The sequence below is a fragment of the Coregonus lavaretus genome (genome assembly GCF_964263955.1).
Source record: "Coregonus lavaretus genome assembly, chromosome: 26".
NCBI lineage: Eukaryota > Metazoa > Chordata > Actinopteri > Salmoniformes > Salmonidae > Coregonus > Coregonus lavaretus.
In genome coordinates this window covers 3,427,554-3,447,596 of record NC_140013.1, presented here as the reverse complement: position 1 = coordinate 3,447,596, position 20,043 = coordinate 3,427,554, and the positions used below count along the sequence as shown (strand labels likewise).

The 20,043-nt window shown below is 42.9% G+C and overlaps 2 protein-coding genes across 2 annotated transcripts; both read left to right on the top strand.

Moving 5' to 3' along the window:
* Positions 1–387: 387 nt before the first annotated feature.
* LOC311101476 (transmembrane 4 L6 family member 5) lies at positions 388–2,199 on the top strand (the record flags this gene model as incomplete). Its single annotated transcript, XM_084142631.1, has 3 exons — positions 388–564; positions 1,532–1,686; positions 2,160–2,199. The coding sequence occupies 3 exons, from the start codon at positions 388–390 to the stop codon at positions 2,197–2,199; spliced, it is 372 nt and encodes a 123-aa protein (XP_083998757.1).
* Positions 2,200–9,671: 7,472 nt separating this feature from the next.
* Positions 9,672–11,858, top strand: LOC311101602 (P2Y purinoceptor 14; the record flags this gene model as incomplete). Its single annotated transcript, XM_084142731.1, has 2 exons — positions 9,672–9,740; positions 10,923–11,858. 2 exons carry the CDS (start codon positions 9,672–9,674, stop codon positions 11,856–11,858), a joined length of 1,005 nt encoding a protein of 334 aa, XP_083998857.1.
* Positions 11,859–20,043: the final 8,185 nt, after the last annotated feature.

Here is a 20,043-nt window from a genome sequence, read left to right as displayed (position 1 = left end):
GGAGCCTATTTAAGTTTTGTCAAGTAGCGAGTTTATGTTCCTCATCCAGTACTGCCGCAGTTATCAGGATCTCTCTTTCTCCCTCTCCGTCACATTCGGTCTCTAGAATATTCTGTCTCACTCCATCAGGTAAGGCTCAAGCTAATAATCACTATGTGGTCATTTTCTTGGCTAATATCCTTTTTTATTCTCTTGACTGATCTCAGACCGGTTTTTCTGAGTGAAATAGAACTTCTCTGTAGGTGAGAGGTTTGTTGTGTATTACAAGAGCTACAAAATAAGCAACAGTGGCACTCTAAAGAAAAAATAATAATACAGATAATAATTACTCTGAAGTTATTCTGACTCTCTTCTCTTCATCCTCCTTGCCGGACGTCTACCACAGAGATGAGTGTCGCCAGCTGCTCCAGGTGTGTGGGTGTGTCCCTCGTTCCCATGGCAATTGTGTGCATGTTGGCCAATGGCCTGTTGCTGTTGCCAAACCTTCAGGCATGCTACCTGTTGGATGGTCACGTGACCAGAGAGGCCACGTGGGGCACAGGCCTGTGGGCCTCTGGATTCCTGGTGAGACAACAATGCTGTGTGTGTGTGCGTGCGAGTGTGCGTTCATGTATGTGTTGTCCTAATAAGGTCATGACATGACAGTCATCATGACACTCATTCCTGAAAAACCCCATTGTCCAAAAAAAGGCAGATTGTGGTTTGAGGGTGGATTGTCATGTGTCTGATATGTCTGTTGTCTGTTTTTAAGCTAAATTTAGAGTCAGTCACAGTGTTAGGATTTTTTGCAAGTTGTTGTTGCTGCTATTGTTGACAATAATACTGTAATAAATAAATCAATTATTGGAGGGAAGTGAATGTGTAGCATTCTACTGAATAGGCATTCCATGTACAAATTATATTCTGACCATCACTGAAACATTCAAACAAATGTAATCTTATTTCAATGGTACATTTCATTGAGCTTTTTCTGTTTTTCTGAAGGTTCTAATTGGGGCTCGGGGGTTTGTGATTGGCAGCTCTAGGGAAGGCCGCTGTGCATACAGGATAGAGGTGAGGCTGTCACCTGTTTTCATCCAAATCTGGGCACCTCAGGACCGCATTAGCTAGGGCGAGGTTACTAATCAAACTAGTGTGGTTCACCCACCGATCCACCTCCACCATTACATCTTCATGTCCTCTTTCTGACTAGTTTTAACGGTCTTCCGTATACCTATGTGACCTGCCTGCTGGGTTGTGGTGTACATCCTGAAATAATTAGAACTAGTCTGGAAGCGCATTGTCCTTTCTATCAAATTCTCATGGGTTATTGGATAGAGACAGAGAGAGACGGAATAGTTAGGAGAGAGTTTTTGCATTTCAGTGGGCCGGAATTGAAGGTCAGTGGGCCGGAATTGAACCCACGCCAACTTCAGTTTACATGTGCTACTACAGAGATGTCCCAGAGATGTGTTCTATCCACTTGCAACCACCCCAGGCCCCCTTTCTATCAAATTGTAAAAGTATGGATCTTCCGCCCTCTTGTGGCCAGATGCTGTGCCAAGTGGGGTGTTCCTGCGTGGCTCTGGCTGCTGCAGCCTTCTGCTGCCTAGTGAGCGCCACAGGACTGGTACAGGGACCACTGTGTCTGCACAACAGCACACAAGGTCTGGCCTGGGAGATGCCACTCAAACCACAGAAAACCGGGTGAGTGTGTGTGTGTGTGAGGGGGGGGGGGGGAGTTCTCAATTCCTTAAAAGCAGTTTCGAGAACTGTGGTGTGTGTGGTCTAAAGCAGAACAACAATTACCAGTAATCATTTTCTACACTTTGTACAGCTTGTGTTCACTAGTTCTATGTGTTATGAATGTCAATTTAGTTTAACCGTACTTTTCTTTGTAGAGATCCCATCTACCTGTATGATAGAACATTATGGCCGGCGGCCTGCGAGGAGCCACGGAACGTTGTTCAATGGAACGTAGTGCTGTTTTCTGTTCTCATGGCAACCAGTGGACTGCAGGCCCTTCTTTGTGCAGCACATACAATCAATGCTATCCTTGGCATAATATTTGGGCCAAGATTCTGCAAAAACAAGGTGTGTGTGTATGTGTGTGTGTGTGTGTGTGTGTGTGTGTGTGTGTTTTGCCTTTCACTCACTGTGTGTCTGAATGTGTTTTACAGGTCAGTCCAGCTTGAGGACATCATCCAGGAACCTAATTAGGAGCAGGAAGGAAGGGCCTCCCGAATGAAGTACTGTAGTTACTAGATGCTGAACTTAGGTCAGTTTTACATATTTCCCCCTAATGGATGAGGTCAGGATTGGGGAGGTTTAGCTGATCCTAGATCTATGCCTACAGGCAGCTTCTACCACCGCTAAACATTGGTTCCGGCCATATAGTCACCACCAGTCAGCGTTTCAAGAACTAAGAACCACACTTGCACTTTAAAGAGAAAATCATAAAATAGCATAGAGATGCATATCTTTTTTTATTTTAATGATTTTTAATGATTTTATTATGTTTTGATAAGCTAACAGAGCGAAACAGGGAGACAAAAAAGGCAGATTTAGAAGAAGATGGAGGTAGATGGGGAGAAGCTATTTTGGAGGGATTTCAAAATAACATCTTTAAGTTTTATATACCTAGATGATACCATTCAGATAGCAGTCTCTACACTTTGCTTGCTAGTTGCCACTCTTACTGTTGACAGTATGTATACCTTATTATATTGCAAACATTATTTATTAGGCACATAGTGTGTACTGCTAAACAATAGTGCATTTTAAGTGAAGCTGTGATCTTACAGTTGAAGTTGGAAGTTTACATACACCTTAGCCAAAAACATTTAAACTCAGTTTTTCACAATTCCTGACATTTACTCCTAGTAAAAATTCCCTGTCTTAGGTCAGTTAGGATCACCACTTTACTTTAAGAATGTGAAATGTCAGAATAATAGTAGAGAGAATGATTTATTTCAGCTTTTATTTATTTAATCACATTCCCAGTGGGTCAGAAGTTTACATACACTGAGTTAGTATTTGGTAGCATTGCCTTTAAATTGTTTAACTTGGGTCAAACGTTTTGGGTAGCCTTCCACAAGCTTCCGACAATAAGTTGGGTGTATTTTGGCCCATTCCTCCTGACAGAGCTGGTGTAACTGAGTCAGGTTTGTAGGCCTCCTTGCTCACACACGCTTTTTCAGTTCTGCCCACACATTTTATATAGGATTGAGGTCAGGGTTTGTGATGGCCACTCCAATACCTTGACTTTGTTGTCCTTAAGCCATTTTGCCACAACTTTGGAAGTATGCTTGGGGTCATTGTCCATTTGGAAGACCCATTTGCGACCAAGCTTTAACTTCCTGACTGATGTCTTAAGATGTTGCTTCAATATATCCACATAATTTTCCTTCCTCATGTTGCCATCTATTTTGTGAAGTGCACCAGTCCCTCCTGCAGCAAAGCACCCCCACAGCATGATGCTGCCACCCCCGTGCTTCACGGTTAGGATGGTGTTCTTCGGCTTGCAAGTACCCCCTTTTTCCTCCAAACATAACGATGTTCGATTTTTGTTTCATCAGACCAGAGGACATTTCTCCCAAAAAGTACGATCTTTGTCCCCATGTGCAGTTGCAAACCGTAGTCTGGCTTTTTTATGGCGGTTTTGGAGCAGTGGCTTCTTCCTTGCTGAGCGGCCTTTCAGGTTATGTCGATATAGGACTCGTTTTACTGTGGATATAGATACTTTTGTACCTGTTTCCTCCAGCATCTTCACAAGGTCCTTTGCTGTTGTTCTGGGATTGATTTGCACTTTTCGCACCAAGGTACGTTCATCTCTAGGAGACTGAACGCGCCTCCTTCCTGAGCGGTATGATGGCTGCGTGGTCCCATGGTGTTTATACTTGCGTACTATTGTTTGTACAGATGAACGTGGTACCTTCAGGCGTTTGGAAATTGCTCCCAAGGATGAACCAGACTTGTGGAGGTCTACATACTTTTTTGGCTGATTTCTTCTGATTTTCCCATGATGTCAAGCAAAGAGTTTGAAGGTAGGCCTTGAAATACATCCACAGGTACACCTCCAATTGACTCAAATGATGTCATTTAGCCTATCAGAAGCTTCTAAAGCCATGACATCATTTTCTGGAATTTTCCAAGCTGTTTAAAGGCACCGTCAACTCAGTGTATGTAAACTTCTGACCCACTGGAATTGTGATACAGTGAATTATAAGTGAAATAATCTGTCTGTTCACAATTGTTGGAAAAATTACTTGTGTCATGCACAAAGTTGCCAAAATTATAGTTTGTTAACAAGAAATGTGTGTAGTGGTTGAATAATGAGTTTTAATGACTCCAACCTAAGTGTATGTAAACTTCCGACTTCAACTGTATATATATTTTGTTTAATTAACATTTAGTTAATTATATTAATGTAATAGTCTATTCATTTAGTCAAGTGTGATCAAACGCACATCCGTTAGTGGGGTGCAGGGCTGAAAAAAGTTGGTATAAATAGAGCCCGCACACTTATAAGCTCCATTACGTACCTTTATTCACAAACAAACAACGTTTTGATCCTGCAAGGATCTTCGTCAGGCCATTTCACCGGAAGTGTACCACATCCATATTTAAAGACATAGGACAAGCACCTTCACCCCTGCGGTCCAACTCATCCCAAACCATCTCAATTGAGTTGAGGTCGGGTGATTACGAAGGCCAGGTCATGTGATGCAGCATGCAATCACTCTCCTTGGTCAAATAGCCCTTACACAGTCTGGAGGTGTGTTGGGTCATTGTCCTGTTGAAAAACAAATGATAGTCCCACTAAGCGCAAACCAGATGGGATGGCATATCGCTGCAGAATGCTGTGGTAACCATGCTGGTTAAGTGTGCCTTGAATTCTAAATAAATCACAGACACTGTCACCAGCAAAGCACCATCACACCTCCTCCTCCATGCTTCACGGTGGGAACCACACATGCGGAGATCATCTGTTTACCTACTCTGTGTCTCACAAAGAGATCGAGGTTGGAACCAAAAATCTCACATTTGGACTCATCAGACCAAAGGACAGATTTCCACCGGTCTAATTTCCATTGCTCGTGTTTCTTGGCTCAAGCAAGTCTCTTCTTCTTATTGGCGTCCTTTAGTAGTGGTTTCTTTGCAGCAATTCTACCACGATGGCCTGATTCACACAGTCTCCTCTGAACAGTTGATGTTGAGATGTATGTTACTTGAACTCTGTGAAGCATTTATTTGGGCTGCAATCTGAGGTGCAGTTAACTCTAATGAGTTCTTGAAATTGTCCGGATTGACTGACCTTCATGTCTTAAAGTAATGATGAACTGTTGTTTCTCTTTGGTTATTTGAGCTGTTCTTGCCATAATATGGGCTATCTTCTGTAGACCATCCCTACCTTGTCACACAACTGATTGGCTCAAACGCATTAAGAAGGAAAGAAATTCCACAAATTAACTTTTAACAAAGCACACCTATTAATTGAAATGCATTCCAGGTGACTACCTCATGAATCTGGTTGAGAGAATGCCAAGAGTGTGCAAAGCTGTCATCAAGGCAAAGGGTGGCTATTTGAAGAGTCTCAAATATAAAATATATTTTGATTTGTTTAACACTTTTTTGGTTACTACATGATTCCATATGTGTTATTTCATAGTTGAGATGTCTTCACTATTATTCTAGAATGTAAAAAATAGTAAAAAATAGTAAAAATAAAGAGAAACCCTTGAATGAGTAGGTGTGTCCTAACTTTTGATTTATAGTGTATGTAAATGTGATATTCTTTTAAATAAATATGCCAACATTTCTAAAAACCTGTTTTTGCTTTGTCATTATGGGGTATTGTGTGTAGATTGATGAAGGGGAAAAAAACGATTGCATTTTTGAATGGGCTGTAACGTAACAAAATGTGGAAAAAGTAAAGGGGTCTGAATACTTTCCGAATGCACTGCATATATGTTCCTCTTCATCAGACAGCAGCTCGCGTTTTCACAGGAGGCTGTGTTTACATCATAGGTAGAAGCAGGCCATTGGCTGCCTTCATAATGAGGGGTATGTACAGGAGTTCTGATTGGTTCCATGTTTAGCAGTGCACAAATTTGCCTGAGCAGACAGTGTTGAAATATACTTTTTATGAGAAAATGTTCAAGAATTGAAGGTGCCAACAAATTTCATAGACATCATAAAAATGTTTTACTGTCATTACAAAAAATCAGCTCCTCCCTCAAAGGGGATTGACAAACTTCACGTTTTTTGGCTTTGGCCCACCATCTAGTGCGCATGGACAAACTGGTCTCATAGGCTATACGTAACATAGTAAATGTAAATCCCGGACACTCAAATTGGGATGATATGTTATGTATGGTATGGTTACATAAGATAGAAGCTTATGTAAGGCAAAAACGAAAGGAGGTAGGGCGGGTGGTTGGTTGGTGTAGACGGTAGGTGTATAATGCTAACCAAAGGTTGTGTGGTCGAATCTCATCATGGACTTTAGCATTCTAGTTCATTAGCAACTTTGAAACTATTTACTACTTTCTAGCTACTTAGCAACTACTTAGCATGTTAGCTAACCTTTCCCCTAACGCTAACCTTAACCCTTTTAGCTAACCCTTCCCTTTCATCAGGATATTTTCTACTGTTTTTATTTGTCGGCTTTTAGGCCTATGTATTTTATTTAGTTGATGATGGAAGTTATAGGCCTACTGCTGCACTGGCCTTTAGGCTAGGCTATCTCTGAGTTCCATGTGCTCAAGTCTTTAGCCACCAATGGATCACGGCGTATCAATGTGTCCATAAACCCAGATAGCACACATACATCTCACCGATGTCGGCCTGAGAGAGGTATATCGTTAGTAGATCGCTTTCCAATTAGAACGTCTAAGGGAGGTTGGCTGTGAGTGTGGGAGGTCGAACTGAGCAGAGGCTAGTGCTCTCGCATTAGTTGAATTTAACTTTTCAATTGATTTCATTTTAATTCAGATTTCTATGACTAACCACATGACAATGATTTTGAGACACGAAAACGTTATTATTGAAATGAAACTGTTTCATAAAAATGTGCATATAAAAATTATCATAACTGGCACGCAGATCGGTAGAAATGGTATGATAAATTGTAAGCTTCCCCAAACTTGAAACTCACGCGCCACCTATGGTCTTTAATATAACACTCATACATATAAATAAATAAAAAGTGCCCCCCTATGGAAATCAAATGCCCATCCAACTGATTCGTTCTGGCGCCAGCCCAGGTGAGACTTGACTCACCTCCACACTAGTTCATCATTCTCCTTAGTAGGTGAAGTGTTAAAGTGTCAGGCGGTGAATGTGAAGAGAAACATTTTACATCTTTGTTGCACTCACACCAGCACTTGTTTTTTTTCTTCCTGGTACTGATTCTGCTGATATTTTCTAAGAAAGATATTTCTAAGAAAGGTCCTCTTGCAGTTATTGTGGTATGTTATTGATTTCCCCCACTAAACTTCACTAAATGACTCAAATGTAAATGTGAAAATGGGAATACAGAATCATACAGAATCTCTGCACCGGAAACCCAATACCCCCCCCCCCCCAATCCACCACCGCTGACTTCCTCCAATTCTCATGAAGGATCTGTGTGGGAGGAGGACACGTGCACAGAGAGGGGGGGAGTGAGAGAGAAAGAGAGAGCGAGAGAGAGACAGGGGACAATAAAGCCTGAGCATCACAGAGAAAACTTAGTGTGTGTATTTGTCTGACTGTAAAGGTAACCCTTGAGACTGTTGAACACAAGGCCGCTGTTGGAACATCAGTGGAAGGTCTGAGTAGCATCCTGTGTTGTCAGCAGTGAGGGAGATCCACCCAGAGACAGACAGACAGAGATATTCTACCATCCAACAGGACAGGAGCCGTGTCCCCTCATCACACAGCCAGGAGGTAGAGACCTCCACCACTTCTCCCCTCAGAGAATCTCTGTCCTGCTTGCTGAAGGTTAGTCTGTATCAGACTACTTAAACAATTATATAGGAACTGCCTTTCTATTTGTATAGAAGAAGCTACTGTAGATAATAGTTTGTGGAGATATGTCTATGTGTACTATTCCACATAACTTTGATGTATATATGACAGAGGTATGCAGGTGCTAATTGATACATAGCTAAATGCAAAAAAGGAATGTGTTGATTGTTCCCTTGTACGTTAACATTACACACAGACACTGTGCAGAATGTTTTATCTTTGTTTCACATAGTTTTACTCATCTATAGCCCCATTTATACCTGGTGCTAACATGCCCCCTTTGTCCTGATATTGTCTTCATTCTGCTTGTGTCCACATTTTTAGACAGGTGTAGACGATTAAAATACACATTGTGATCTGATTTTGATCAGATCTTCCTAGCCACCTCCGGAGCTTGTCAGGCACGCATTGTGTCTGGATATGAATCAAGTGCAAACTAATCTGGATGGTCAAACCATTTAAATCATCGTTATACCGGCATCTAAAATCATTGACAGGTACCGCTATTGACTTATGGCATCAGTAATTTTCTTAAAATAAAGAATTCTTAATTAATTTGCATACAGGGAGACATCAGCCAATCTGGTCACAATGCGGACACATTGAACGGATAAGACACACATTTTAATACAATGTGTAGATGCGACAAACCTTGATCAGATAGTGATTGGATCATAGAATTAGGAATTAGAATACTACAATGGACATGAACCTTCTGATGTGATAAAGGTCAGCCATTTTGGTCAGGGAGTTGATCAACCATGGTTTGCCAGTGCTGTGATAAGATATTGTGTACATTAATGCATTTAAAGAATACATGTTTGTTAGCTAGCTAGCTAGCTAGCCAGACAGCTTTAGAGGAATTATTCCATGAATTGTTCAAATTAACTGGCAATATGCCATCATTCCATTCAAACAATGCATTCAATCCACAGCCATACACTGGCTGAAATCAGTTGATGATAGGACTTAGACAAGTTGTAAATGCAACAAGTACCGGTACTGATATTGTATCATATAATAGCACTCCCCGCTTCCCAATAAATAAAACATGTAGACATTTATGGTCTGTATACATATATTTTAGAGGCTATTTATACAGAAAATGTGTATAAAACCCATATAAACTGTATTTATAATTATATGACTATTTTATTCCTCTGCTGCCATTCATTCCAATTAGACTGGTTTGGATTTCTCCTTGACCAATATGGCTGCCATTTTCACCACATTCTGGAACTTGGTTATGATGGTTATGACATAGCCCCTTTAGTAATTTAATAGGATCTATATGGATTGGATCATATTGTTCAGATCCCGAAACACATGTTGGTGCAGGGTGTAAAAGAGGCTTCTGTGTGGGCTGAATAACTTGGCTGAATCATTCTTACTAAGCCTATTGTTCTAAGTTTTATGTATTTTAAAAAACAAACACAAAAAACGAGTAGGATTCAGCAGTTCATAAGTTTATACTTGGGTCAAGTTGTACAAATGCTACAGAATGTAAACATTTTGTACCTATGATTTGTAAATTTGCTTTGACCACCAGTCATCCATATTTACGGCTATTGACTTTCTCTGCACTAAAGAGGCACATCTGTAACCATATTCTAGTGACAGCATTTTACGAGACTATACGTTATGTATGTATGTTGAAATAAACACTGTCTCTCTCAGGCATGGCCGGCAACTGGATCACTGGCCCGTCCAATCAGACAACAGACTTCGGCAGCGTGTTCACTCACCAGGTACAGCACTGAGGATGTCATAACATAAGGCACCTGTGCTTTTATGTTCATACCACACAAGAATGCAATGAAATTATTTAGATATTGAAAATGAAAATATTTGATAACACCCTAAGCCTATTATTATATGCTGTCTCATAATAATCTCATAATGATCCTGACTAAATACCAACAATAATACCAGTTATAATATAAGATGAAAAGTTGAAACATTGGGACATAACATATTATAAGACTCATTATAAGACATTATAGGCTGTTACCCACCCCCACTCCTATCCACCGCAAGTCCAAATTATCTTGGTTTACATGTCAGTCTATACTGACAAGTGGGCTTTGCTAATCGTCATGGCACAAATTTGTCAGGTAAGTGGATGCCTTAATCTAATGTAAGGCAAACGTTTTTAGTTTTCACATAGAAAATGTTAAATGTTGTGAAATGTGGAGTGGCAGGGCAGGGGTATGTGGTTGATTACCTCCCACTAGGCAAAAACTGGTTGAATTAACATTGTTTCCACATAATTTAAACACCAAAAATCTATGTGATGAAGGTGAATCAACGTAGAAACTGATTGGATTTGCAAAAGTCATCAACGTAAGGGCATTTCCTCTTTTTTTTTACCCAGCTTTTAACCTAAATGGTGACATATTTTGTTGTTTTCATGTTGAATTCACGTTAGTTGAAAACTCAACCAAATGTAAATCAAAACTAGATGTTGAACTGATGTCTGATCTCTTTTTGTTTCCTTTTCTCATATCTGCGATGAGGCTCGGGCTCAAAGAAAACAGCTATTGCTTTAAAAAGCTAACGTTACGTGCAAGAAAACTATATGAATGACTGATAGCTACACGTACACTTAAATGTTTGTACTGTATAGGCATGCATACACTCTTAGAGAACCCATCTAGCTGTCCCCATAGGATAACCCTTCCAGGTAGAACCCTTTTTGGTTCCAAGTAGAACCCTTTTTGGTTCTATGTTATACATGGAACCCAAAAGGGTTCTACATGGAACCAAAAAGGGCTCTCCGATGGGGACAGCTGAATAACCCTTTTCAAACACTTTTTTTTCTAAGCATAAGCTTCTTCAACAAATGTGCTTGCTTTATCTTATTCTCATGCATCAACCACCTCTCTATTCTTATCCTCCAGCCAGACTCTCATCCTGCTTCTCCCCACCAGGTGCTCCCAGTTCTCTATGTGCTGATCGGTGGCGTGGGCTTGGCTCTCAACAGCTTGGCTGCCTGGATCTTCTTCCGGGTGCCCAGCGACTCAGGCATGGTGGTCTACTTGAAAAACATGGTAGTGGCTGACCTGCTGATGCTGCTCACCTTCCCCTGGCGTGTGGCCAGCGAGCTCGGCCTGGGCGGCTGGCACGTTCGCGTGGCCGTTTGCCGCTACAGCGCCGTGCTCTTCTACTCCTCCATGTACGTGGGCATCATCTTAATGGGCCTCATCAGCCTGGAGCGCTACGTCAAGGTCGTAGGACACTCATCGTCCTGCACGCACCTCCTGCAGCGAGTGGGGTTCACCCGGGTCCTGGCCCTGCTGACGTGGAGTCTGCTGCTACTCTCTGTACTCCCCAATGTCGTGCTCACCAGCAAGCCTGCGGATGAGGAGAGCTCCAGGCACTGTGTGCAGCTAAAGACCCCCCTGGGTCAGCAGTGGCACAAGGTGTCCTCGTATTTCAACGTGGCCCTGTTCTGGGTCACCGTACTGGTGCTAGCCTTCTGCTACTCTTCCATCGCCCGCCACTTCTACAAGTCGCACCGCCGCGTGCGCCAGGACGACAGCAGGGTGTACAGCAAGTCCAACTGCAGCATCTTCAGCCTCCTGGCCGTGTTCTTCATCTGTTTCGTGCCCTACCACATCTGCCGCGTCACCTACACCCAAAGCCAGTTACCCGGCTCCGGCTTCAGCTGGCACAGCCGTTATATGCTGTTCCAGGCGAAGGAGGTCACCCTCTTCCTGTCGGCGCTCAACGTGTGCCTGGACCCAGTCATCTACTTCTTGATGTGCACTAAATTCCGCGAGTCACTACTGAAGAAACTGCCCAGAGCCGGGGGAGGACCAAGGAGATGTTCCCTTACCACAGAACAGACCATTAGTAATATGTGATGACAGGAGGAGAGGAGAGGAGAGGAGAGGAGAGGAGAGGAGAGGAGAGGAGAGGAGAGGAGAGGAGAGGAGAGGAGAGGAGAAGCATATGTGGAAAAATAGTAAAGCAGCAAAAGGCAAGAATTCTAATACTAGATACATTTTACATTTACATTTTAGTCATTTAGCAGACGCTCTTATCCAGAGCGACTTACAGGAGCAATTAGGGTTAAGTGCCTTGCTCAAGGGCACATTTACGTCATTTAGCAGACGCGACTCACAAATTGGTGCGTTCACCCTATAGCCAGTGGGATAACCACTTTACAATATTTTTTTTGGGGGGGGGGGGGGGGGGGGGGGGGGGGGTAGAAGGATTACTTTATCCAATCCCAGGTATTCCTTAAAGAGGTGGGGTTTCAAATGTCTCCGGAAGGTGGTGAGTGACTCCGCTGTCCTGGCGTCGTGAGGGAGCTTGTTCCACCATTGGGGTGCCAGAGCAGCGAACAGTTTTGACTGGGCTGAGCGGGAACTATGCTTCCGCAGAGGAAGGGGAGCCAGCAGGCCAGAGGTGGATGAACGCAATGCCCTCGTTTGGGTGTAGGGACTGATCAGAGCCCGAAGGTACAGAGGTGCCGTTCCCCTCACTGCTCCATAGGCAAGCACCATGGTCTTGTAACGGATGCGAGCTTCAACTGGAAGCCAGTGGAGTGTGCGGAGGAGGGGGGTGACGTGAGAGAACTTGGGAAGGTTGAACACCAGACGGGCTGCGGCATTCTGGATGAGTTGTAGGGGTTTAATGGCACAGGCAGGGAGGCCAGCCAACAGCGAGTTGCAGTAATCCAGACGGGAGATGACAAGTGCCTGGATTAGGACCTGTGCCGCTTCCTGTGTAAGGCAGGGTCGTACTCTCCGAATGTTGTAGAGCATGAACCTGCAGGAGCGGGTCACTGCCTTGATGTTAGCGGAGAACGACAGGGTGTTGTCCAGGGTCACGCCAAGGCTCTTCGCACTCTGGGAGGAGGACACAACGGAGTTGTCAACCGTGATGGCGAGATCATGGAACGGGCAGTCCTTCCCCGGGAGGAAGAGCAGCTCCGTCTTGCCAGGGTTCAGCTTGAGGTGGTGATCCGTCATCCATACTGATATGTCTGCCAGACATGCAGAGATGCGATTCGCCACCTGGTTATCAGAAGGGGGAAAGGAGAAGATTAGTTGTGTATCGTCAGCGTAGCAATGATAGGAGAGGCCATGTGAGGATATGACAGAGCCAAGTGACTTGGTGTATAGGGAGAAAAGGAGAGGGCCTAGAACTGAGCCCTGGGGGACACCAGTGGTGAGAGCACGTGGTGCGGAGACAGCTTCTCGCCACGCCACTTGGTAGGAGCGACCGGTCAGGTAGGACGCAATCCAGGAGTGAGCCGCGCCGGAGATGCCCAGCTCGGAGAGGGTGGAGAGGAGGATCTGATGGTTCACAGTATCAAAGGCAGCAGACAGGTCTAGAAGGACAAGAGCAGAGGAGAGAGAGTTAGCTTTAGCAGTGCGGAGAGCCTCCGTGACACAGAGAAGAGCAGTCTCAGTTGAATGACCAGTCCTGAAACCTGACTGGTTTGGATCAAGAAGGTCATTCTGAGAGAGATAGCAAGAGAGTTGGCTAAAGACGGCACGCTCAATAGTTTTGGAAAGAAAAGAAAGAAGGGATACTGGTCTGTAGTTGTTGACATCAGTGGGATCGAGTGTTGGTTTTTTGAGAAGGGGAGCAACTCTCGCTCTCTTGAAGACGGAAGGGACATGGCCAGCGGTCAAGGATGAGTTGATCAGCGAGGTGAGGTAGGGGAGAAGGTCACCGGAGATGGTCTGGAGAAGAGAGTAGGGGATGGGGTCAAGCGGGCAGGTTGTTGGGCGGCCTGCAGTCACAAGTCGCAGGATTTTATCTGGAGAGAGAGGGGAGAAAGAAGTCAAAGCATAGGGTAGGGCAGTGTGAGTAGGACCAGCAGTGTCATTAGACTTAACAAACGAGGATCGGATGTCGTCAACCTTCTTTTCAAAGTGGTTGACGAAGTCATCCACAGAGAGAGAGGAGGGGGGGGGGGGGGGGGGGGGGGGGGATTCAGGAGGGAGGAAAATGTGGCAAAGAGCTTCCTAGGGTTAGAGGCAGATGCTTGGAATTTAGAGTGGTAGAAAGTGGCCTTAGCAGCAGAAACAGATGAAGAAAATGTAGAGAGGAGGGAGTGAAAAGATGCCAGGTCGGCAGGGAGTTTAGTTTTCTTCCATTTCCGCTCCGCTGCCCGGAGCTCTGTTCTGTGAGCTCGCAATGAGTCATCAAGCCACGGAGCTGGAGGGGAGGACCGAGCCGGCCGGGAGGATAGGGGACACAGAGAGTCAAAGGATGCAGAAAGGGAGGAGAGGAGGGTTGAGGAGGCAGAATCAGGAGATTGGAGGGAGAAGGATTGAGCAGAGGGAAGAGATGATAGGATGGAAGAGGAGAGAGTAGTGGGAGAGAGAGAGCGAAGGTTGCGGCGGCGCATTACCATCTGTGTAGGGGCAGAGTGAGTAGTGTTGGAGGAGAGCGAGAGAGAAAAGGAAACAAAGTAGTGGTCGGAGACATGGAGGGGAGTTGCAGTGAGATTAGTAGAAGAGCAGCATCTAGTAAAGATGAGGTCAAGCGTATTGCCTGCCTTGTGAGTAGGGGGGGACGGTGAGAGGGTGAGGTCAAAAGAGGAGAGGAGTGGAAAGAAGGAGGCAGAGAGAAATGAGTCAAATGTGGACATAGGGAGGTTGAAATCCCCCAAAACTGTGAGGGGTGAGCCATCCTCAGGAAAGGAACTTATCAAGGCGTCAAGCTCATTGATGAACTCTCCAAGGGAACCTGGAGGGCGATAGATGACAAGGATATTAAGCTTAAATGGGCTAGTGACTGTGACAGCATGGAATTCAAATGAGGAGATAGACAGGTGGGTTAGGGGAAAAATTGAGAATGTCCACTTGGGAGAGATGAGGATTCCTGTGCCACCACCTCTCTGACCAGATGTTCTCGGGGTATGCGAGAACACATGGTCAGACGAGGAGAGAGCAGTAGGAGTAGCAGTGTTTTCAGTGGTAATCCATGTTTCCGTCAGCGCCAGGAAGTCGAGGGACTGGAGGTTAGCATAGGCGGGGATGAAGTCAGCTTTGTTGGCAGCAGAACGGCAGTTACAGTACGGCAGATACAGTATGTGTTTATATATTGCAGGGAGTTAGACTGACCCTTTTGTAATGAACTCCTCTGAAGACATGTCTGCGCTGCATTAGACATTATAATAACAGACATTTGTTTGTAGAAAACACCTTTACAGTATTAAAAATGCTTACATTTCATTACTACAGAGGGAATAGGAACCTTTTCACACGTGAGTTCCAAATGTCTCTAACGGTCGCCCCACCGTGAGTTGTTTTATGCACGTGATGTCAGAATGCACTCATTGTTCCAAAATGTGATTGTTATGCAATAGGACAGTTAACACTATGTTTCAACTTGTCAATTTCAAATTATTTTCTAACAAGTTGTATTTTCTAACAACAGTTTGAATTTAAGTGTGTTCCGCCTCCTCATTAATAGCCAATTTCAGTGTTGTGGACAATTTATGTTTGAGGCTTTACTGAGCCAGACAAACTTCCATCTTTGAGGAAAGCCCTTCCCCATTTTTTCAGCACATCAAGTATGCAGACATTTGCGCGGTCTTCCAAGAAATGGCACATTTTCTGGCTGGCGCTTGCATTATTGCATTGTTGTTTTCCTTACAAATAATACCTTTGGACATGTTTGTGTTCATATCAAAGTACGTGCCTTATTTTCTGTATATCGTGTTGTCGTTTCTACTGTAGTATGTATGTATGTATAGTATGTACAGTGGGGAGAACAAGTATTTGATACACTGCCGATTTTGCAGGTTTTCCTACTTACAAAGCATGTAGAGGTCTGTAATTTTTATCATAGGTACACTTCAACTGTGAGAGACGGAATCTAAAACAAAAATCCAGAAAATCACATTGTATGATTTTTAAGTAATTAATTTGCATTTTATTGCATGACATAATTCGGAAATCGGCCCTGGAATTTCTAACACATCGGCCAATTTTTTTCCTTGAGGCCCCGACACCTGCCAATTTTTTTTCCTTGAGGCCCCCATTATTGCCAAATAATTATAATTTTTGCAACAAAAATAAAATAAGTTAGACAGGCCCACTGGGCTAAAAATGGAACAGCCCATATGGCATTTGCCAGACATGCCAGATGGCCTGTCCACCCCTGCATACTGTAATGTGTCTGAGAGAGTGTCTACCAGAGTACAGAACACTGAAGACGTGTCTGCGCTGCATTAGAAATTATAATAACGGACATTTGTTTGTAGAAAACAACTTTACAGTATTTAAAATGCTTACATTTCATTGCTACTGAGGGCATATGTTAAGACATGGGTTAAGCATGGGTCAATAAATTTTACCTGTGGTAAATTCAATTGATTGGAAATTATTTGGGAAGGCCTGTCTATATAAAGGTCCCACAGTTGACAGTATATGTCAGAGCAAAAACCAAGCCATGAGGTCGAAGGAATTGGCCGTAGAGCTCAGAGACAGGATTGTGTCGAGGCACAGATCTGGGGAAGGGTACCAAAACATTTCTGCAGCATCGAAGGTCCCCAAGAACACATTCTAAAATTGAAGAAGTTTGGAACCACCAAGACTCTCCCTAGAACTGTCAGCCTGGCAAAACTGAGCAATCGGGGGAGAAGGGCCTTGGTCAGGGAGGTGACCAAGAACATGAATATTGACTGGTTTTCATCAAGCTGTCCACTCAAGAGGAAGCTTCTCACTGTAACCAGTGCCTGTAATCTGGTTCAGGTTATTACTCCACCTACCAGGGTATTTATAAACACTGCAGGAACAAGATCATCCACATGTATCAATCACATTTTTACTAATACTCTAGAACTTTGTTCTAAAGCTGAATCCGTACCCATTGGATGCAGTGAAATCCAAAGTTTCAAAAGCTGGGCCTAAAATAGTGTATAAGAGTCTTATGTGGATGATGTTAAAAATATTTGTTGGTCTGATGTGATTAATAAGGAGCATCCAGACGCTGCACTTGATGAATTTATGAAATTTCTTCTTCCAATTATTGATAAACATGCACCTGTTAAGAAACTGACTGTTAGAACTGTTAAGGCTCCATGGAATGATGAGGAATTAAAAACTGTATGGTTGAAAGAGATTGGGCAAAAGGAGTGGCTAATAAGTCTGGCTGCACATCTGACTGGCTGACTAACTGCAGATCGAGAAATTATGTGACTAAACTCAACAAAAATTAAAATAAACTGTATTATGAAACCAAGATCAATGATATAAAGAATGATGTAAAAAACAACAACATTGAAGTACTTTAAATGAAATTACGGGCAGAAAGACAAATTCAACTCCATCTTTCATCGAATCAGATGGCTTATTCATCACAAAAACATTTGATGTTGCCAATTATTTTAATGATTACTTCAATGGCAAAGTGGGCAAACTTAGGAAGGAAATGCCAACAACGAACAGTGAGCCATCATATTCATGCATATAAAAACTAATAATGAAAGAAAAGCATTGCAAGTTTGAAGATTGTAAAGTTAGTGTGGGAGAGGTGGAAGAATTATTGTTATCAATCAATAATGACAAACCTCCTGGCATTGACAACAGATGGAAAGCTACTGAGCATCGTAGCTGACTCTATAGCCACTCCTATCTGTCATATCTTTAATCTGAGCCTAGAGGAAAGTCTTTGTCCTCAGGCCTGGAAGGAAGCCAAAGTAATTCCTCTACCCAAGAGTGGCAAAGCGGCCTTTAATGGTTCTAAAAGCAGACCTATCAGCTTGTTGCCAGCTCTTAGCAAACTGTTGGAAAAAATTGTGTTTGACCAAAGACAATGCTATTTCTCTGTAAACTAATTAACAACAGACTTTTAGCATGCTTATAGAGAAGGGCACTCAACATGTCCTGCACTTACACAAATGACTGATTATTGGTTGAAAGAAATTGATAATAAGAAGATTGTGGGAGCTGTACTGTTAGATTTCAGTGAAGCCTTTGATATTATTGACAATAAACTGTTGTTGAAAAAATGTACACTACCAGTCAAATGTTCGGACACAACTACTCATTCATTTTTAAATTTTTTAAATTTTAGTCATTTAGCAGATGCTCTTATCCAGAGCAATTTACAGTTAGTGAGTGCATACATTTTCATACTGGCCCCCCGTGGGAAACGAACCCACAACCCTGGCGATGCAAGCGCCATGCATTCAAGGGTTTTTCTTTATTTTTACTATTTTTTACAATGTAGAATAATAGTGAAGACATCACATATGGAATCATGTAGTAACCAAGAAAGTGTTAAACAAATCAAAATGAATTTTATATTGGAGATTCTTCAAAAAGCCCTTCTTTGCCTTGATGACAGCTTTGCACACTATTGGCATTCTCTCAACCAGCTTTTCAATTAACAGGTGTGCCTTGTTAGAAGTTAATTTGTGGAATTTGAGCCAATCAGTTGTGTTGTGACAAGGTATACAGAAGATAGCCCTATTTGGTAAAAGACCAAGTCCATATTATGGCAAGAACAGCTCAAATAAGCAAAGAGAAACGGCAGTCCCATCATTACTTTAAGACATGAAGGTAGGTCAACACATTTCAAGAATTTGAAAGTTTCTTCAAGTGCTGTCGCAAAAACCATCAAGCGCTATGATGAAACTGGCTCTCATGAGGACCGCCACAGGAATGGAAGACTCAGAGTTACCTCTGCTGCAGAGGATAAGTTCATTAGAGTTACTAGCCTCAGAAATTGCAGCCCAAATGCTTCACAATGTTCAAGTAACAGACACATCTCAACATCAACTGTTCAGAGGGGACTGTGTGAATCAGGCCTTCATGGTCGAATTGCTGCAAAGAAACAACTACTAAAAGGACACCAATAAGAAGAAGAGACCTGCTTGGGCCAAGAAACATGAGCAATGGACAATAGACTTTATCTTGGCCAGGTCGCAGTTGTAAATGAGAACTTGTTCTCAACTGGCTTACCTGGTTAAATAAAGGAGAAGCATAGTTTTGGTTCCAACCGCCGTGTCTTTGTGAGATGCGGTGTGGGTGAAAGGATTCTCTCCGCATGTGTAGTTCCCACCGTAAAGCACTGAGAAGGAGGTGCTATGGTGCTTTGTTGGTGACACTGTCTGTGATTTATTTAGAATTCAAGGCAAACTTAACCATAATGGCTACCACAGCATTCTGCAGCGATACGCCTTCCCATCTGGTTTGGGCATTTCAACAGGACAATGACCAAACACACCTCCAGGCTGGGTAAGGGCTATTTTACCAAGAAAGGAGAGTGATGGAGTGCTGTATCAGATGACCTGGCCTCAACAATCCCCCGACCTCAACCCAATTGAGATGGTTTGGGATGAGTCGGAGGGCAGAGTGAAGGAAAAGCAGCCAACAAGTGCTCAGCATATGTGGGAACTCCTTCAAGACTTTTGGAAAAGCATTCCAGGTGAAGCTTGTTGAGAGAATGCCAAGAGTGTGCAAAGCTGTCATCAAAGCAAATGGTGGCTATTTGAAGAATCTCAAATATAAAATATATTTTTATTTGTTTAACACTTTTTTGGTTATTATATGATTCCATATGTGCTATTTCACTGTTTTTATGACTTCACTATTATTCTACAATGTAGAAAATAGTCAAAATAAAGAAAAACCCTTGAATTAGTATACAGTGAGGGAAGAAAGTATTTGATCCCCTGCTGATTTTGTACGTTTGCCCACTGACAAAGAAATGATCAGTCTATAATTTTAATGGTAGGTTTATTTGAACAGTGAGAGACAGAATAACAACAAAAACATCCAGAAAAACGCATGTCAAAAATGTTATGAATTGAAATATAATGAGGGAAATAAGTATTTGACCCCCTCTCAATCAGAAAGATTTCTGGCTCCCAGGTGTCTTTTATACAGGTAACGAGCTGAGATTAGGAGCACACTCTTAAAGGGAGGGCTCCTAATCTCAGCTTGTTACCTGTATAAAAGACACCTGTCCACAGAAGCAATCAATCAATCAGATTCCAAACTCTCCACCATGGCCAAGACCAAAGAGCTCTCCAAGGATGTCAGGGACAAGATTGTAGACCTACACAAGGCTGGA